Below are 13,652 nucleotides of genomic sequence, written 5' to 3'. Positions count from 1 at the left end.
CTAGCAGCCTGACTTCTAGTCAAGGAAAATGCTGGAGCAGATGCTAAGAGAAAATACTGTGTTTATGAATGATATTGAACCATGAGCATAAACGATGTGTGCTCATGGAAATACAAAGATGAGTAGGTCTTGCTGGGCAATTAATTGTATTGCTGGTGGAATTGCTTTGAATAGATCATAATCATGGAAGATTTTAGTGTTGATTTATAAATTAATACAGCTTCCAAACAAGACCGTGTTCTGGATCCTAGGTATTTTTAAGGCTGAGGGAAAGAGGGGCAATTTTGTTTTATTTTTTTAAATTGACAGTCCTCTTACAGTCCTGTCTGCTGTCATTGGGATACTGCAATTCAGAATATTTTAACCAGATGTATTACTTTAATTGCCTCTCTCTGCTGAAGAATGCATTCCTAGGGGTCATTTACAAGTGTGCCTTGGAAAACCAGAGAAATTCAGAATTCAGGAGATTGGCTAAACTTTTACAACCAGTCATCAATCTGAGTAATTTTAATTAAAATTTTCTGTTGTGCCTATTTTGATGTAAATGGGGGCTCACTTGTGCAGATAACCCACTTAAATGGCATAAGCAGCAGTATGTGGGTAATGGCACACATACCTTGTAAATACTGGTGAAATTTGCTTCTCTTCTGTGTAGTCTCTCATTTCTTCTTAAATGAAAGCAGGTTTATCAAATGCAGAGGAGTCATACCTCTGACAAATACAGTATTAAGGATGAGTGGTGGGTCTTAGTTTCTCCTATTTTTATGTTTCATTTGTCAGCATCGAAAAATTAAATTGAGTTTACAGTAGCTGCTAATCTACCAAAAGTCTCCTGATTGCTTTTATTACAATACTCAAGCAACTTTACTTTTGAGTCACAAAAAATTGTGTTGGTAAGAGTTGTCTAAATAGAAATGCATTTTTATCTTTACTACTGGAAACACTTCTGTTGAAGAGTAATCCTGTTGCTGGCAACAGATCTGTTAATACACTTACATATTTGCAGAACCAGGTCTTCAAGTTAAATGGTTCAAGTCAGTGTCTTTAAATCAATTATTCAGACTGCTCTGGCCTGATGGGCTACCAAATGTTAAGCAGCCTGCTGGTCTGAAGAGCTTGACTGTTATCTTTTAATTTGTGGTGTAGGTGACAGAACCGCAAACAAATGAAGTGATTTTTCACAATTTATTATGAATGCAGTTTGATTCTAGCATCGCAACAATTTGTTGTGTGAACTTGGGCACATCTGAAACTGGTATTCAGGTCTCTCTACTTGTGACACTGATTTCAAATTTTTGTTATTTCTGCTTATGAGGATTTTCATTTTTTTTTCCTGGATAGATACATATTGGGCTGTGCTACTTTGAAAAAAAGAAACTGAAGCACTTGAGCCAGAAGTAAAATATGTATTTTTGTAGTGTTCTTGCTAGATATGCAGCACTTGGTATAGTTTCTTCCATTTCCAAAGCACACACATAGAAATGTCAAGAGCTCCTCTCAGCAAACCTGTGAGGTGGGTTAAATGAGTGTTGTCCCCATTTTACAGTCATAGAGAGACTAACCACCCATGAAGTTGATGCTGAAGGAGGGTTAGGTCTTGGAGGATGATGCTTCTAGCTGTGGAGAAGTCTCCTAGAACAGAGTTTGTTAATGTGTTAAGCATTGCAAGTGCAAACGCAGCAGGTGAATGCAGTAACCAGACATACTTGACTTTAATTTATCAGCACAATGGTGGTTATTAAAATTCATGTTCAACTGAGATCATTGGCTAGGACACCAGGGCATAATCTTACTACTACTTTGAAAGATTTAGGAGGATTTAAATTCAAATGGAAGAGAAGCAAAAATAACAAGTGCTTAAAGTATACTGCAAAATCCTGAGTGTGTACTTCTCTTTAGAGGCAAGATTTTAGTCCGTTCTACTTCGTATTTTATTTTCAAATTCCAAGTCTGCCCACCATAGGTGTGAAGGTTTGTCCTTCAGCCATGACACTTTTTTTCTCTCCAACAAATTGTATTTTTTTGTACAAGTACCAGAGTGGGTGCAGTTTGTACAAACTAAATATTGTGTTGACTCAAGAACAAGTGAGAGTAAGCTTATCTTCAGTAGAGCCATTCTGAAAATGAGTAAGCTTTTTCCAGCCTTCCAGGAGGAGTGAGTGGTAGGGGCACACATCTGAGTTGGAGGGGAAGTACTGTGAGTTAAAAAAGGGATTGTGAAGTTGTTTCAAGAAGTAAGAAAAATCTCTGGACTTGGTGTTTGTGGATGTTCTATCTGGTCCTGTTGCTTAGACATGATTTTAATTTCTAAGCTTCTCCTATTTTGAGGGGAGGGGAGGAGGAGCACTTGAATCCGCTTGAATGAGGGAGTATCTTTGAACTACAAGTAAATGTCACATCAGACAGTGTTTGGGGGTTTGTTGCATACTGCTTCCTAGCTGTAAGTTATGTTATAGATGTTTTGTGTTTCTAGAGCAATTTGGTGTCTTGCCTTTTCTTCAATAAAGCATGAAAACAGTAAATGAGGGGGAGATTATATTTGTCTGTCGATTTGAGGCAAAATTTATGGCTGTGTGTAAGTATAATACCTGTTACCCTGGTATTAAGGCTACACCTCCTCAGGAATTTTCTGTCATCTCTTCATGTTGTCCAGTGTCTGGTCTGATCATGTTGAGGATGGTAACTGTGAAAACATTCATAGCTTGACTACTGCTGTGTTGACACCATTTGCTTTTTATGTAGTGTCAAAAGCGTTAGCGACCATTAGTCTTTGCTGTTTTACCCATCACAAAGGCTGTTCTTCTCCAAGTGCATTTTTGTGGAAATTAAAAAAAAAAACTATATATATACTGAACTGAAATGTAAAATGGTGTAAAATATAAAAATGGTGGCTTTATTAAAAAAGTGTTCTTGAAGCAGCTGATACCAGAGCAGTAAACAAGATTTAATCTGGGGACTAAACCTTCATATGGTGCTTTAAAAAATCTGCATTGTTTAAAGTGCTCCAGAATTTAGACTTAGGTTAGCTAGGTCCCAGTGTAAAAGGAGGTCTCTCTTTATGTCTATTCTCTCCTAGCCCCGAATACACATGCCAAAAGATGGATTTCAACTTTTATCTTCTGGATACCAAGCATGGCTAAAGCAGGTTGGACTGTATTATTGTTATTCATCTCATGTGAGGGACCGTGTTAGACACCTGTGCTTGTCTCATTAGTGAAGTACATAAATGAGGGTGTAATGAAGTTACAGTGCCATGTTAGCTGATACCCCTCATAGCCATCACTGTTTTGTGTTTATGCATGCTGTGTTTGTATAACATTTTCTCACCAGTCTGATGAATGTGCACTTCCTGTAAATAAAAGTTCAAAATGCAGTCACCTGGAAGCGAAGAGGGTCAGAGTCTGAAAACAGATCTACAACAACAGCTTGAATTACAGAATTAAAATGGGCCTTCAAACACAAAGCTGCATGGTGGTGGTGCTGGTAATAATGGGGAGGCCACTGGGTTAAAACTCAAGAGAATTGCATCTAGCATCTAATTCAGATCTGCCTGGGTGAATCAAGTATGGACACTTACTCACATCACATAACAATTGTGCAGTTTGACACAGTCTGACACTGTGGGGAGTCCCCACTCGGAAGTGGCCAAGTGCTATATTACTCTGGCTATTATTAAAGGCCAGGCTTTAGATGTCTCAGCAGTCTGCCTCTAGCAATTGCTGTCAGCTTTTCACTTTTGTGAGTGAAAAATCCCCCTTCAGAAAAAATAGCTTAATTTACAAATGGCCTGTACAGATCTGTTCTCTGATGAACATATATGATGAATCCTGTGTCCTTGAGAATACATGGCTTAAAGTTGCTGTTTCTGTAGAAAGCCAGAATGTGTTGTTATGGCAACAAAAACTGAAATATGAAAACAGCACAGATAAGCTGCATCCTGTTGTCATGGCAACTGCAGTTGTGAAATGACAAAACGTGGTGGTGAAGGGATCTTCAAGGTGGTACTGTGAGCCCAACATAAACAAAGAGCCAAGTCACTTGAGCAGAGTGTGAGAATGAAAAGCTGCACCAGCAAATCCCCTTAAAATATGAGAGTTTCATTGAAGGTGCTAACAGGATGGTTGTGATAGTCTCCAGTCTTGTGTCAGTATCTTGGAAGCAGTAGGTAGTAATGTGCTTGTACAAGCTGCTTACTGCTGTCAGCTTACTGACAGAGCTTCAACACCAATTAGAAGATGGACACCAAATCTTATATTTGCAAGCCATTTCTTTGAATGAGTGATGTGCTGCAAGGCTGAAGTGTGCTTTGGAGCTTCTTTCCAAGAGACCGTTTCTCTCTCTCTCCTCAAGTCCACTCCAGTGAAGGTCAGTTGGGACACTGAAGCTTCTGTTTTCTTGATTTAAACTTTGCTGAGCCGGAGGCAAGGTGTCTCAGAGGAATCTCAACTCTGCAATTATTGTCTCACAGAGCTCAAGTTTGTTGACCTATGGGGCATGGCATCAGTTTCTGTTTCTTATGTGGGTTGGGAGAACAATAGGAAGAGATTGTGTGGCTGTTCTGTTTTCCTTTTACTTCTGAGGCCAACAGAGCAGCCTTATATTACCAGTGCTGTGATGCAGGTGGGATATATGCTTTTTGGACTCTGAAAAATACCAAGGGGGTAAAAAACCTAAAATGCACAGTAAAATTTCCAAGGAGGCTCTACACTAGGCAACCTCAAATAATAAAATAATTTGCACTTTTTGAAAAAGATATTTTTTGTAAGCATGCTTTCCCTTTGATTTTTAATTTATTGATACTCGTTCTAAAGTCTATCTCAATCTTCTTAGTCCTTGATCCAAGGAAAAGTTATAAACCTGTGCTTGTCATCAGCAGATACTGTCGTGGAAATAGCTTTGCTATTCCAATTTCGTGCTGTGATTTCACCACAGGAAGTATAAGGGTAAGGCAGTTGATACAAAGGCTGGGAAGAGCTTTCATGAGAAGCAGAGAGGTAAAATTTTTTTGATGTGAGTTTGGTTTGGTGTAGGATATCTATCAAAAGTACTACCTGTAGGATTCCTTAAAACCATGTATTGAAAAGAAAGCCACTCTTGATGTATGTAAAAGCATAATCTACATTTGCATCCAGATGGAATGGGGGCTGTGCATCAGGTTTATTCTCCTGCTGTCTGTATTTTTAACCAGATCCTAACTTAATGATTTTTTTTTCTCAGTGTGGCTGAGTATTGATCTGGTGCCTAACTTACACAGGATGTGAGAAGTATCCCAGTAACGCATTGTATTAATGTGGACTAGAAGCAGTTTAGATTACAGATGAGGTGGAGGAAGATGGAGTTCTGCAAGACTGGACACATACTATAAATATCCATAAAACTGACAATTTTATCTAAAACCAGTGCTGGCTGCATTTGCATATTTTCAGCCTTCTTAAACTGGAGATAATAGTTGAACACTACCTGAGCATGGGTTGCCCACACTGATGTCATTACCCTCTGCCCTTTAATGGCAGGTTTTATATTTAATGTTGCTGTGCTATAATGGAGAGTTGTGTTGTGTTTTTATGTGGGCTAGAGGAAATACAATACCAATGGCCAGAAATACATGTTGCTTTTGGACTGGCATTTTAAGTAACCTGCATTGTTCTCTTTACTCTAGCTCTTTCCTGTTTAGGTGTTTGTCTTTTTGTAGAAAATGCAGTTGTTTTATTCAGCCTTGATCTTTGTTTAAGCTTTTGACTTGCTAGCAGTCTGTAACATCCCATCACCTGGGTGCTGCCCCTTTGGAGACAAGCCACAATTGACTTCCGAAGGGAGACAGGGAGGGAATGTTTGTGTATAAATACAGTCAATAGACATGACATTTTAATTCCTATGTTATATGGGCACTTTCTGTAATTTAAGCCAAACTATGAAACTGGGCAAGTTAAGCTAATTAGGTAAAACACTTACAAAAGCTTATTTTGATTACATAAACAGGGAAGTAAAAGTATCATTTTTAGATGGCTTCTGAAACATGGTAATTCAGAGTTAAAGCTAATGCCTCCCTTTTTCATAGCATTGTGAGCAAGTATGCATCACGTAGGATATGTAATGTAATGCACTCATCTGAGCCTTTCTGCCTCCCACTGTCTTTTTGTAGGAGAATTTTTAAAGCCAAGTTATAAACCTGTAAATGTGTTTTATGCTGGAAATTCTTGGTGATACCTTAACTAGATTGGTACCAGCAAAGGCCAGTATAATCAAAACAAGGCACTTCAGATATTAATGGTCTGCACTTCAGTCAAGTCAGCTGGAAAAGAGAGCGTAAAAACCAGGACTGTGGTGAAACCAAGATTCTTCTGCTAAAATTGCACTTTGCTGAGAGAAAAATGAAATTATTCTGGATATATTTTGGTTTTGTAATTTTGTCATTTAGCATCCTTTCCTTAACTTCTAAAACATCTATTTTCAGTGGATCCATATGCTTTTTAAAATTCAGATACTAACTCCTTGGGTGGAAAGTCGAAATAAGATTTCTTTCTGCAGTTCATTTATTAATACTTGGCACTCATATAGTACATTTTGTCCTCAAAGTGCTATGCAGGCATATCACTTATCCTTGAAACACTTTTGTGTGGTAGGTGCATAACAATAACTCAGAGATTTTATGGAATTAAATAAAGCTAGAGATGAGGGAAATATCTAATGAAACTTCCGTTTCATATCTCCACCAATGTACGTTTTTTTCTCTGCAGTTTGTGTCATGAAAATAGAGAGAAGTTCTAGAAACGTTCCAAGATGAAGGGGTTTCAACACATTCCTTAGTATGCTATGTTACTCTGCCCAAACTCATGAGGAATTGTTACTGATCAGGCTTTAGACACAGAATTATAGAATCATTACATTTGAAGATATTTCTAAGATCAGACATAATGGAGCTTAGTAGCAATTGTGCTTTCTTGCTTACCAAAGAGCCAAGTCCACTTGGTCTTGTAAAATCTCTGTTTAAGCCTTCACATAGTTTCATCTTTAGACCTTGGTGAGATTGCTCTTACTAAGTTTGTTGTTGTTTAAAGAAGCACACACAAGTCTCTGCAAATTTACTCCTTAAAGCAGGGTGTGGCACCTAAATCTTAAAGCTCTGCAGCTGCGCTGCTTTAGGTTTATCAGCTTCATGCATTGAAGAGCTATAATTATGAAAACATTACTATTGTCGAGTTCAGATGTGATCCATATAAGTTTCCTCAAACACTTGGCAAATGAGTATCTTGTACACATTATAGATGGAAGCTGGCCCTTTGCTGGGGCATGTCATTTCTGTTGACTTGAAATCACAGAGGTTGAACTCCAGTAACCACTCTTGGGGAAAACATTTCTTCACAAACATTTACCTAAAAGCTGTGATTTGATCCTCCCAGATCCCACTCAGGTAAGTTATTATTTGGATAATCTGAATACGTAAATCCTTTTCCATGTGTCTTATCTTTGATATTTAGAAGTAGTTAGTGAACTGGAATATCTTGTAAGAAGTTACTGTTAGCTAGGGAGTTACCAGAAGGTTAGAGAAGAGTTTGCATAATGCGTACGTTAAGGAAAATTTACTGAGCAATTACACGCAAAGTGGGTGGCTGAAGGAAAAAGAGCCCTTAACAGCAGTTGGAGTTCTGTGTGCACAGCAAAGCTGGCAGAATGTGGTAACACCCTGAGGGTGAAGGGGAAAACTGCTGCACTGAAGTCAGTGATCTGTACCAGGGTAAGAAGTCCAGTACTACCTAAGTTTGGAGTCTGGGAAGAGTGTTACAATTGAATCTGGTAGCATGTTTCAGCCTCTGATTTGTGAGATCTAATTGTTTGGAAGTCAGACCCTGGTTGTGCCAGAAAAATACGCTCAGCTTTCCCAAAGTGAAATGTTGGTTTGCTTGATTCATGAAAAATGCTCCAAGGGTCTTTAATGAGATAGCTCAGCTTTTGTTATAGCAAAGCAGGAGAACAAACACTTTGAATCATACCCATACATGCTTGTGGATATGTGACCAAGGTGTCTGAACACAGTAGAAGGTGAGGAGTTGTGCAAAGCACTGGTTGTTACAGCAGCCACATCTGGCCCTTCACCATTTGGGTGCAATATGTGCAGTTAGAGCTGTTGGTGAGCTGGTTGAACCCTGTGAGATCCATCTCATGGTCACACTCCAAGGATTACTACAGTTGTCTCTTCATTTTTATAAATTAATTTTCTTACTGTGGAAAGACTTTCAAGAAACACTGCCAGTGACAAAGTCAGAATTACCTAGTTATAAGTGTGGCAAACTGGTCTGGGATGCAAGGAGGTGCACATTTTAACTGTATGGCTTTTGACTGTTGTTTTTTTGTCTTAATTAAGACTTACAGCTTTTAATGTTTTTCTTATTTTCAAGTGAAAACAGGCAAAAAACTTTCTCCAAAAGTTATGAAAGTATTAATTTGCTCTGAGACATGCTAGTCTCTTTGGTAAGTTCATAATTGGGCAGAATTTTTTTTTAAATGCATATTCTTGTCTCTCAGGTATATAACTACTTCATAACTGGTAAATCTGTATTCATATGTTAGGGTTTTTAAAGGCATATTATTTACACAATTCACTTGAATAGCTCCTCTGAAAGCTGTGTGGCTCTCTCATGTAATTATGTATTTAGTATGCCTTGCATCCATTGTTGGGATAGAGGAAAGGAAAAAAATAACTAAGCCCCACAAAATCTCCTAAAATAAATAATTTAAAAAATTCTCATTCAGTTTTGACATCTTTTTTAGAAGTTGTATTATATACTTTTTTTTCAGATAAGAAGAGCTACCAAAGCTAAAAAATGAAATATGTATGGCAGGTTTTTTAATTGCAAAAGTATACAAGATGCTGGGAGTATTTTTTTTAATACTTATATATATTTAATCAGAAAACACCTCTCAGAACAGTACAGGGAAAAATAAGAGATACCTTTTCATTTTTACGTGTATGTGAGAGGTTAAAAGAATGAAAAGTGGACCAGGGAAAGGATCCAAAATAATTTTTTATCCAGAAGTAAATTTCTGGAATTGTTATTAAGTTTCATGAGACCAGCATTTGTAATGTAAATAGCAGCTGCCTTATCTGATATGTTTCATGCAATGTGTTGCATTCTGTGGTGACAGGAATAGTGCAGACTGAACACAATGTGAAAGTGATGTATGTTATATTTTTGGCATTGGCTTAGTTAAGTATGTGGCCAAAAAAAGTATAAGAGGAACTGAGTGAGATTGAAAGGTATTAAAGTTTGTTCTCCCATTTTTTGTGGTGTATGATAAAAATAATTCTGAATATTAGCAATCCTAGTAAGATCTGAGCGTGTGTTTGATAAAGGATTAAAATTCCTTAGGCACATTTCCTGAGAATTAGGTTTTATGGAGCATGCAGGAAACAGAAGTGTGAAAGAGACTTTCAGGGAGAATTGTTCTTGCCAGCCATCCCATATTTGCTTTCTGAAGTGGTATCTGTCCCCTCATATCAAGCTCACATCTGTTTATATATTTCTAATACCCTTCAGAGCATCCCGTATGTTTTATCTGCTCCAGTTTGGCTGGTAAAATTTCTAGGGCCTCTTTTCCCCTCATGTCTTGGTTTTTGTAAGAGTTAGAAATTGTGATAGGTTTATCTTTAGAGTTTACCTGCTTAAGGTGCTGAATTCTGTATTAGAAGGGAAACAACTCTGAACTAGGGAAGGAGTGCAATAGATGTGGTTAGCATCTGAAATTAATTTTATGTACAGTACACCAAACACCAGCCCTTGGGGAGAAAATTTGGTTTCCTCTTTGGCTTTGTCACTAATTTGTGAAGATGTACAAAAAGTTGTTAGGCTGCCTGTAAATCAAAGGTGTTTTAAGTGCACAGGTTATCATCAAGTTCAGTACAGGGTTCTTATAGGGGTAGTAGGTAATACCTCACTATTTTAAAATGTGCCACAGTTAGAGACAGTAATTCGGTACTACTGTCTAATTAATTTCTTTGAAGTGACTATGAAAAAAATATCCTTCAACTACTGTTTGATTTTCTTTTGGTCATTCTTGTTTTACAGTGAACTCAGTATAGTCAGTTTATGCTTTCATACCTGTGCACTGTAGTTGTGAACTGTAGTAGTTCAAGAACTTTATTTTTCCCTGTGTAGAGCCACTTAGTTTTACAGGACAAGGTGATATATTTCTGACCTGTAACACAATTTACTAAAACTGTGTTAGTTACCCCTAGTATATTGTATTTGCTGAAGGACTAGAAGAGAACAAATTTGATAAGAAAAACCCAGTCTGAAATGGTAATGTATAATCTTGTAATGCAGTAGCAAATAAAGTAAATAACCAATTTTTAGCACTGGCAAAAATTTAGCCATTGAGTGTGTATTGAAATTTGTCTTTAGGACATCAGATAATTGGAAGAGAGGGTAGACTATTAGAGGCAGAACATCTGATGTAGTCAAAAAATGTTCTTGCAATATAATTACAAGAATAATTGAATAGGTTAAAATACATCTTCCCTTCAGCTAATGGTTACTGTCCACTCAGCTCAGGCAGAGGCTGTCAATGCTTCTAGCCTGTTTTAATTCAAAGTAAGGCAAACCCGTTTTAATCACCAGTGGAGCAGCTGGAACCAGCCTCTGTCAGAAGGAGGATGCTGGTCTTGTTTGAAACTGTACTCCCTGTGTTTGTTTAGTGGGAAAATACATTTCAGAGTTCAGGGAGTGGGATTTTAAAATCAATTGGAAAAAGAAATTGGGTTTTTCATCAAATAATTCCCTGTTTTATGCCACTCAATGTGTATTAAAGATGCTTTGCTTTTCTAAATAAAAAGCTTTGCGTCTCTGGGTCTGAAAGTTGTGCAGACATCGAAGTATTAATGCAGTTGGGAGTTAGGAAAGTAAAGGGATTGCTGCATCCTGGTCCAGTACTTAGCAAGCAATACCAGCATTCCCATTTGGCTCTGGTCCAAGCACTGTGCTTCTGTATCTTTGTTTTGATGAATCGATGTAGATTGACTTGAGTTCAGAAAAGGATTTTTTCAGTCAGCTTTCAAGTCATGAACATTGAGGCCAGTCCCTTGTTTGTGGAGCTGACAGTACAAAAGTGAGCGTTTGACATGTGGCTTGCTCAGTGCATGGGGATAGAGGCTGTTGAGATTTTTCAGAGATCAGGCTCTAAATGAAGTTGTTCTGGTGGGTCACTCATCTGATTTACACACAAGCTGTTTCTATTGAAGCACCTGGGGCCTTTTGTTCAGGCTTGTGAGTAAGCCTCTTTCAGTCACCAACAGTAATTTAGTGTCTCTGCTTCATTCAATAGGTAAAAGGCAAGTACGGGAATGACATTTCCTTCCACACTGTGCAACTTCACTCTTATGTTTTTGAGATAGGTAACAGAACTGTGCCACTAATGTAGATTTTGTTATATACTGGGACAGATTCAGAAATCATCTAAGGTATTGGTAGTTTTTTACTTTGTACTTCCTAACTGTGGAACAATACTAAGTGGCAGGAGTGCATGGGTGAGGAATGATATCCTCTGTTGGACAGACAGCTCTGCAGAATAGCCCTTCAATGTTTTCCTTTGTTATTGTGGCAATTTTAGAGGAAGACATTTCATTGCCCTGTAAGTTCCCTGGCACAATAGAGTGCCCTACCTGCAGATTGTAATGACTCTGACTTGAGCTGTAATCTCACGTAAACCTTGAGTCAACTTAAGCTTGCCTTTCCACTGACAGAGTGCTCCTCATTTTTCCTGCCTCTGTACCTTTCCATGCTTGAGTCAGTACCAATATTTAAAGTAACCTCTTTTTTTATATTATCAGTCAGTTTTAATGGCAATCAGTTCTTTGAGTTCATTATCACAGTACAAAAATTTGAGGCAGCCCCAGGGATGGGAAAGCTTGAGAATATGGAATAAATTATAGCTGCAAGTCCTGGATAACTCTGTATGGAAAAAAAAATCATCCCATATTTATTTTGTATTTGTATTATGTTAGGATTCCTGGGATGGATAATGGTAAGCAGCTGATCCTCACCTAGTGAATTTGCTCTGCATCATCAGAGGAACCATGTAGTGAATCTCCTGTTACTGTGATGTTCTTGGAGACTAATAAGCAACTTTGATTTAAATAAATAAAATTGGTGAAATGCTGAAATGCTTAACCATGGATGTCCATTTCACGTATTCATTTTTTTAAAAAAAAGTTTTTGTCACAACAGCTTTCAGTAGCTGTAGTGATACATATTACATTGCAAAGAAAAAAAATTCTGGCATTTGGAAGGTATTTTGTGTGTGGGAGTGTTTAAGAGGTTAGAGTTGTGGACAAGGAAGTATGGCTCACTTTTGTGGCTTGTTACAAACTGTGGCTGTAATTTTTTTGGCTTTAGGAGGGGCATTACATACAAGTAGCAAGTACATATCACTACTGTGATATGTAGTACTATGATGTACTCAAATTCTTGTTTCAGTATCTTTGTAAAGGGAAGAGTTGTTTGGTTGTTTTTTTTTTTTTTTCAAATGAAAATGCAGTGAGGAATGTATTTTAAGGTATCATAAACTTCAGTTGAGAATGTTTCTATAGGTTATATTCCCCAGCAGTCTTTAAATACTATTTCTGGAACAGCAGTGTAAATTGCAACAAAGTACAGCAAAGAATGTGGTGACAGACAAGGTTAATCTCTGTGTCTGTCTGCACAGGACCAGATTATGGATGTTGGTGATCACCTTTCTGCTCATTCAGAGATGGGTTATGTTGCTCTTACATACTCATTTAGTGCAAGATTGCGCAAGCTTTTCTAGCCCTCTCAAGAGCAGGAAGAAATGGAGGCTCAGAAGGCAGCTGTCATTTCATACCCATTCCAGCTGCCCTTTCCACTCAAATTTCCTCCCATCCCCTCCCCCTCTATTAAAAAAAAAAGAAAAAAAGTGGGGGCAGGATTGCAAAAAAAGAAGAGTATGAGGGTTTAAAATCTCCAGCAGCTAATCTATCACATCCTTCAGTTTTCATGGCTATCTGCCAATTTAAAATACACTTGTTTTTTCCTGCCTTGCCAGTAATTAGACAAATGCAGTACTGCTTATGGCATCAAAAACTCTGTGTCTGGTAAAAGCAATTGCTATCATAATGCATCCCTAAATTTAATAGTAGTGGTGTAAAATGAATAAGCAGCTCTCTATTTCAAGGGGTAATGGCTTTAACTATCAAAATGGCTGGTATTTTCCTTGATTGGCTGCTTTGGCTCCTTTTTTGTATTTCTGTTTGTAGGAACTGAATCAATTTATTATAAAAATTGTATTTTACTTAACAAACAACAAGGCAAGCAGAAACATGAAACTCTTAAGAAGTGTCACAAACTTCCTATTCACCTTGGATCATAGGTTTTTCCTATTATTTAGGAAAATCCGTTTACAGACAAAACACAAACCTTTTTTTCCCTGCAAGTATTAGACTTAAAGTTGTCATTTACTTTTCTGCTTTCCTTGCCCAGTTGCTTGCCTTGTGTTCTGCCTGGAGCATTGCTGTGGATAGAGAATAGGTAATTGGAAGGAAACTTTCTATTACTGGGAAAACTCAACATGTTGTTGTGGAATATTAATCAAAATTTACTTTCTTGATCCATAGTGCCTTTTTTTTTGCTACTATGCCATCT

The 13,652-nt window shown here is 37.7% G+C and overlaps 1 protein-coding gene across 1 annotated transcript in view; it reads left to right on the top strand.

The window, feature by feature from the left end:
* Nucleotides 1–13,652, top strand: part of BTRC (beta-transducin repeat containing E3 ubiquitin protein ligase) — a 120,593-nt gene that overhangs the window by 13,717 nt on the left and 93,224 nt on the right. Inside the window, 1 exon segment of the mRNA XM_074545118.1 lies at nt 3,077–3,145. Within this exon segment, the coding sequence (XP_074401219.1) occupies nt 3,077–3,145 (69 nt within the window).

This window comes from Zonotrichia albicollis, chromosome 7 (genome assembly GCF_047830755.1).
Source record: "Zonotrichia albicollis isolate bZonAlb1 chromosome 7, bZonAlb1.hap1, whole genome shotgun sequence".
Lineage (NCBI taxonomy): Eukaryota > Metazoa > Chordata > Aves > Passeriformes > Passerellidae > Zonotrichia > Zonotrichia albicollis.
This window is presented reverse-complemented; position numbering and strand designations above follow the sequence as displayed.